This window comes from Brassica oleracea, chromosome C7 (genome assembly GCF_000695525.1).
Source record: "Brassica oleracea var. oleracea cultivar TO1000 chromosome C7, BOL, whole genome shotgun sequence".
NCBI lineage: Eukaryota > Viridiplantae > Streptophyta > Magnoliopsida > Brassicales > Brassicaceae > Brassica > Brassica oleracea.
This window is the reverse complement of record NC_027754.1, coordinates 31,450,339-31,456,472: the sequence shown is the minus strand read 5'-3', so window position 1 is coordinate 31,456,472 and position 6,134 is coordinate 31,450,339. Positions and strand designations below refer to the sequence as shown.

At 37.3% G+C, this 6,134-nt stretch overlaps 1 protein-coding gene and 1 long non-coding RNA gene across 4 annotated transcripts; both read right to left on the bottom strand.

The window, feature by feature from the left end:
* Positions 1-727: 727 nt before the first annotated feature.
* LOC106305049 lies at positions 728-2,698 on the bottom strand. Of its 2 annotated transcripts, XR_001262904.1 has the most exons (5): positions 2,402-2,696; positions 1,987-2,279; positions 1,719-1,818; positions 1,367-1,612; positions 729-1,203 (listed from the first exon to the last, which is right to left on the bottom strand). It is a non-coding gene; the product is annotated as an uncharacterized LOC106305049 (long non-coding RNA). The 2 variants fall into 2 exon arrangements; XR_001262903.1 differs by having other exon boundaries at positions 728-1,203; positions 1,367-1,818; positions 2,402-2,698.
* A 1,265-nt stretch (positions 2,699-3,963) lies between these two features.
* Positions 3,964-5,496, bottom strand: LOC106301923 (acid phosphatase 1-like). Of its 2 annotated transcripts, none has more exons than XM_013738409.1 (3): positions 4,749-5,494; positions 4,458-4,667; positions 3,964-4,310 (listed from the first exon to the last, which is right to left on the bottom strand). In XM_013738409.1, the coding sequence occupies exons 1-3, from the start codon at positions 5,156-5,158 to the stop codon at positions 4,133-4,135; spliced, it is 798 nt and encodes a 265-aa protein (XP_013593863.1). In that variant the 5' UTR covers positions 5,159-5,494; the 3' UTR covers positions 3,964-4,132. The 2 variants fall into 2 exon arrangements, with proteins under 2 accessions (XP_013593863.1, XP_013593864.1); XM_013738410.1 differs by having other exon boundaries at positions 4,087-4,310; positions 4,394-4,667; positions 4,749-5,496.
* Positions 5,497-6,134: the final 638 nt, after the last annotated feature.

Below are 6,134 nucleotides of genomic sequence, written 5' to 3'. Positions count from 1 at the left end.
CGCATCAATTAACATTAAAATGGAGCATCCAAAAGAATTTGGTCTTCTTTTTTGCAATTTTTAATATTCCTTCTTTATCTCATTGGATTGTTGTTTTTGGGTGTCATCAAAGGTACAATAGTAACTTCTTCTCTTACAGATTGTTTTTGTGTGTCTGAATTAGACCAGTCAGTTAAATCTGTTGAGCAATTTTTAGATATTCTTAATCAATGTAGTGAGCCATTTATGTTGTAGTTTTAGAGACTGAGTTGTTTTTGTGATTCTGTATTTGTCTCTTTCAGATTAAAGTCATATGAAATATTTTATTAGTGTTTTTAAATTTGTCTTTTCTTGCAATAACATAACCAATGTTCAATCTCTCTATCGAAAGACCTCTAAATCGCTAACCAGTATGACATAAATACGTGCAATAGCTTATTACCATATTGTTGGTCTCTGATTTGCTTGCCATCGTTGATGCAGAACTCGTGGCTAACTATACACGCCATTGTCATAAACCTTATTTTCTGTAATTATATATATATGCATTTTCTGTAATTAAGCTCCGGTTCGAGATGTATGTGTTTTTTGTATTTATATAAATGCATTTTCAAACCTTTTGTATGGTGATATTGATAATACGTACATACGTTATATCAGAGATCGTGTGTATCTTTGTACGGCTGGTCAAACAAATAAGCTAATATTCATACAGTAATGTGGCATGAAAAATGATCTGAAAGAGATAAATATACATAATATTATCTTTGGTTTCACATCTGAGTTATCATCATATGGACACACTTTCCATAAACTTCATACTAAAACACATCTGAGTTACTTAGAAAGAAATTCATATGAAAGAGAGATCAATACTCAAACTTCATCTAGCAATCTTAATAATACTTAATCCCTGATTTTTCACCACGAACAGCAACACAATCTTTCAATGTATTGAACAAAGAGAAGAGTGAGTATTGCTCGCGAACAACACAATGTCGAAGTATATAAGACCAGAGCCACGTCAACTTTGATTCCTTTAACCGGAAAGCACAGAAACAGCTCTTGTACGCCGATATTCCTGACAATTCACCGATGTGGGTATAACTTATCATGCCCGTAACATTCGCGTCGTAACGCAGCTCTGTCTCGTACTTGGTGGCATCGCAAGAATGATTCAAATTATCAGCCTAACTTTCTTCGTTTCTTTCTTAACTTGGTTTTCTTACAAAATGAAATAAGAAGGAAACCAAATAGATTCAGCATAGACTGACCTAAAAATATGTAATCAGGGCTTCGTGTGTTTACTGCCTTTTGAACCAAACAATTGAACCATAATATAGTATATCTAAAATGGCATAAGAGAAAGTATTAATCTAATTTTTACCTTGATGCTTTGTGGTAGCCAAAAGCGAAATCTTTAAGAAGCTTGTTATCAGAGGCGTCTGTTAGATTCCATGCTTTTGCACATCAATTCTCGCTCTGCTTCTTCAGCAAGAACAATCACCTTGTGACCATTCACCTTGATCCGTTTCTCAATGAACTCCAAGAGTCCACCTTTTCCATTCGAGACAAAATGCTGACTCAAGAGTAATGAGCAATTGACATCTCTGCTAGCTTATATTATACAGCGCTATGAATCATGTTGTAAATCATCGAATAGCTATTAGTCATTAACAGCTCAAAAAGTCTTTTAACACTAATTTTCTAAGCAGAAACACACGAAGAGAAAAACTTACCACTGTAACATCCATAAGCTTAACAAAACCAATACCATTCTCATTACTCGCTGCTTCAACATGTGATGTATCGATTGCTCGCTGAGCCCACTGAACAAACCTGCATTATATAACCACCAAGACCGCTGATGCAAAATTCTTATTCCAGACGTATGCTTCCGAGGGTGAGATGTCATCTTTAACCGCTCAAGCATTTGTTTCATTCAAGTAATTTTTTGTATTTCCCTCTGTAATAAAACCTATAAATGCTACAAACAATGTTTTTTACCTGTAGATACATCAGAAGGATCCTGGTAATGTTCAGAGTAAGTAACCAAAATCACTGGATGTCACTATTATCAGCATCGCCTCATCGGAGCTTTAAGCCAAACCTCGTCCTGCCCGAACCACTCTCGATTCACCATGCTCCAATCCCCGCCTTTGAGCCAAGCAAGAACCGCCATCTTCACTGCCGCTATTGTTAAGCCAAGCAAGAATCGCCGAAACCGTGAGATGCTCGGAAGATCTGTCGGACAGAGTAAGATCTGAAGGAGTTCACAGTTATGGCTTTGGCCATGTCTCCTGTAAATCACCATCATTAAATCGATTCAACAGGTAAACAAAGAGAGAGAGAGATTCCAAAATCATTTAAGAACGAAATAACCTTAGAATCGAGGAGTATGTGTTGATGGAAGAAGGATCACCTGAAGAGAGATAATAAGCTTATGTTGTAGTCGAAGAAGTAAAGATGGTTGTTTATGGAGACTTCAATGGATCCCAAACCTAGTTTCAGAGGAGAAGAACCTCAAATGAAACGACACCAATGAAACTCGACCAGAGATGCCTCATGACGATTCGTCTTATACACCATCCTGGAAGATCAAATGACGCGATCGAAACCTATCGAATAGATTCCTCACGTCGAGTCCAGCATCTCAAGCTTTCAAACGGCGTAGAACAAAAAACGTGATGAACCCTAAATTCTGAAGAAACACGGCTGGAGAGGCTTACGTCATTTGACATTGGGCTGAGTTTCATGAGAAAACACAAAGCCCAAACACATAACGCAACCTGTCATATTTTTGGAATAAATGAAGTGATGCGTTTTGGAGGCGGGAGATGTGTCATGCTCACATGATTCGACTTTCCTAGCTGGAATCCTAGGTGGTATTACCAGAAGAGAAAAAACCCTTTCATGAGAAAAAACCCTTTCATGAGAAAACACAAAGCCCAAACACATAACGCAACCTGTCATATTTTTGGAATAAATGAAGTGATGCGTTTTGGAGGCGGGACACGTGTCATGCTCACAGGATTCGACTTTCCTAGCTGGAATCGTAGGTGGCAGCACCAGGAGAGAAAAAACTCTTCTTTATATATAAAGAGATGTTAATACCATTTAAATTTTATTATATATTATATAAAATAGATTAAATGGTTTTTTTTGAATTTATTTACCATAAATGATTGTAAATAAATAACAGTGATCATTTTGATTTATGTGATTGCGGCACTTTAATTATATATGTAATAGTTACTGAATTTTTAATTATTCAATATATGTTTGTTATTTCATAATCTATTAAAGAACATAAATAAATAACAGTGTGTAAAAATATTTGTATATACAATATTCATTCCGGTAAGACGAAGATCTTAGCCTAGTTTTATTTTAAATTAGTATATTTGGTCTTTTGTTCTCAAACTTTGTGCTAAATGATGTATTTTGTATATAGTATATGGCTCAAAAAAAACCAGCATTTATTGAAAAACAAGAGTTATACCCTGGAAGTTGATTTTGAGAGGTCTTCACAGTTCACTCTGAACCTGAAGAATACAGTAACTAAGATGAGGAAATCAAGGATTTTGTAAAACCATTGAGTTGTTGCATATCTGATAAATGTGAAGCAAAATATCAACGCTTTGATAATACTTGCAAAGAACAAGTTTAGTTGTCACTTCTTCCACATGAAAAATAGGGTTTTCGACTAATATTTTTTCAAAGAACATGCAGTCATGTCTGGGTTATAATGCTATAAGTATCAAGATTTCACAATATCGAAAAGAAAAAAAGGTATCAAGATTTCTTTGAAAAATTTGGAGGTTTAGAATTCTCTAGTTCTTCCATCTTTTCTGTTAAATTTTCAATTTTTATCCTACCAAAGAAATCATATACAAGGGATAAAAAAAACTTTGAAAACTGATGGTTTCTTAGCAATCCATAGTCTTACAGACAATGTCGACAACAAAATGGATGTTAGTAAGATTTATGTCAACTCTATACCACATTATTATTATCGAAAGAAGCGTTTCTGAAACATAGCATTCTGTCATTAGTACATTTAATAGCTGACAAATTACAAGCGGGAGGCAATCAAAATAACAACATTTTCATTCTCTCTGGTATCTACACGGTGCTCTCTTGTCTTCACTCTTCAGGGGATATAATACATTGGATTTGGGAGTTTGAAAGATCGTTGAGAAATGGAGGAACCCAACAAATCACTCCACTGATCACCTGAATTGCCTCTAATCCTATATCCCTCTTTCACCATCTCATCCCTCTTCCCAGATTTGTACAGCGTCGCCATTTTGTGCTGTTCATCTGGAGATCTACAAGGCGAAAGAAAGAATTATCTAAGAGTACACACAAAAAGATTGCAATGGGGCAATAAACAACAAAAGGATGTTCTCACTGATGATGATGATAAGTCTCCTCAAACAATCGCCATAGATCAAAACTCCCTGTTTCCGACATACCTGAGAATAAGCTTGTCCCAGTTCTGGAAACCAGCATTGATGAGGTTTTCAACAGTGACAAGCCTGTGGGTCTCTTTCCTGCCTGTAAGCAAGAAAATCTTATAACCCAAATCAATCACTCTTTGGTAAAGCTTCAAGCCTGGTGCTATGGCTGGTGCCACTCCTCTCTCTACCCACTTATCAAACTCCGAGTGATCAAATAGCTCAAGCCTGCAATTCGAAACCTAACAAGATTGAGAAACCAAACGAGATAACAAAAAATTGGAAGGAAGAAATAGGGAAAACGTGTACCCGAAGCCATGGTCAATGTAATAGGGAAGATTGGACAAGAGAGTCTCGTCGATGTCGAAAACCCAAATATCTTTGCCGTCGCCGGAGAACTCGACGCTGCTCGCGAAGATCGAAGCCTCTTCAGAGACTCTCTCCAGATCGATGGCGTAACCTCTACCCATCACGTAGTCCTTCACGCAATCGGCGCACTCCGCCGGAATCGTGCTCCACGGCGCGAGATTGTTGGTCTCCGCCGCGAATCTCCAGCTCGTGCAATATAAATTGACCTCCTCGCCGTCGACTTTCTCGTGTTCCGACGGGTACTGGAGAATCGACGGCTTCGGCAACAGGTACGGGTCAGAAGTTTCGTCGGAACACGCGGAGGAGAAGAAGAAGGAAACTACAAGGAAAATCACGCATATCTTCTTCATCGGAGGATCGGAATCGATCAAAAACACACAAATTTTAGGGTTTTCGGAAAATCAAATTGGATCTTTTAGAAAATCAAATGAAAATTTCGGAGGAATTGACTAATCTGAATCAAAAGAAGGGTTTTTATGGAAGAGGGAATATAAAGTAATCTGCCAAAGGAATCAGAGCAAAATCGAAATCCAAAGAAAAGGGAATGTAAAGAATCGATAAATTGAATGAATACCGTTGGGAAGAAGAAAGAAACCTTCGATTTTATTTCAATATGACAAAATAATCGAATCTATTATAAACCAGAGGAAGGAAAATGGCAACGACGACGGGAGTGGCCGGTGACGTGTGTGAAAAGCCAATTTAGAAGACAAATAAAACGTCATCAAAGACCAGTTGTGGGGACCCTACTTTACCCTATGTGGTTTTTATTCGACAACAAAATTTTGTTATTGTTATAAAAGTAACTGAAATTTTATTGTATCGCAGGAATTTAAATAAGGGCAAAATTTTATACCCGTAGGAGAAGATAATACTGATAACAAGAGAGGATGTGTTATTAGAAGGAGAAGGAATGGTGTGTTTACAATGATCGAAACGATCGTTTATATAGAAGAGAAATTCACTGTGCAAATAGTGAAGCGGACCCCACATCTTTTTATATTTTCAACGAAAACGGTAGCTGCTTTTTCTGACTTTCATAACACTCCCCCTTGGGGACCGGTGTCACTATCCACTCTCGCTTAACGTCTTTGTTGCCTCGTTAAAAACCTTTCCAGAAAAACCCAATGGGAAAAACCATAGTAAGGTAAAAAGAGTACAACTACGTAAGCTCCCCCTCGAATGAACAGTCATAGATCCTTCTGATGGCGCATCCCAATGTTATGGATGTGTTTTCTGAATACCGAGGTAGGGAGTGATTTTGTGAAGAGGTCGGCTGCATTGTCGCATGATCGAACATATCTTACTTCAATCTCTTTATTCTTC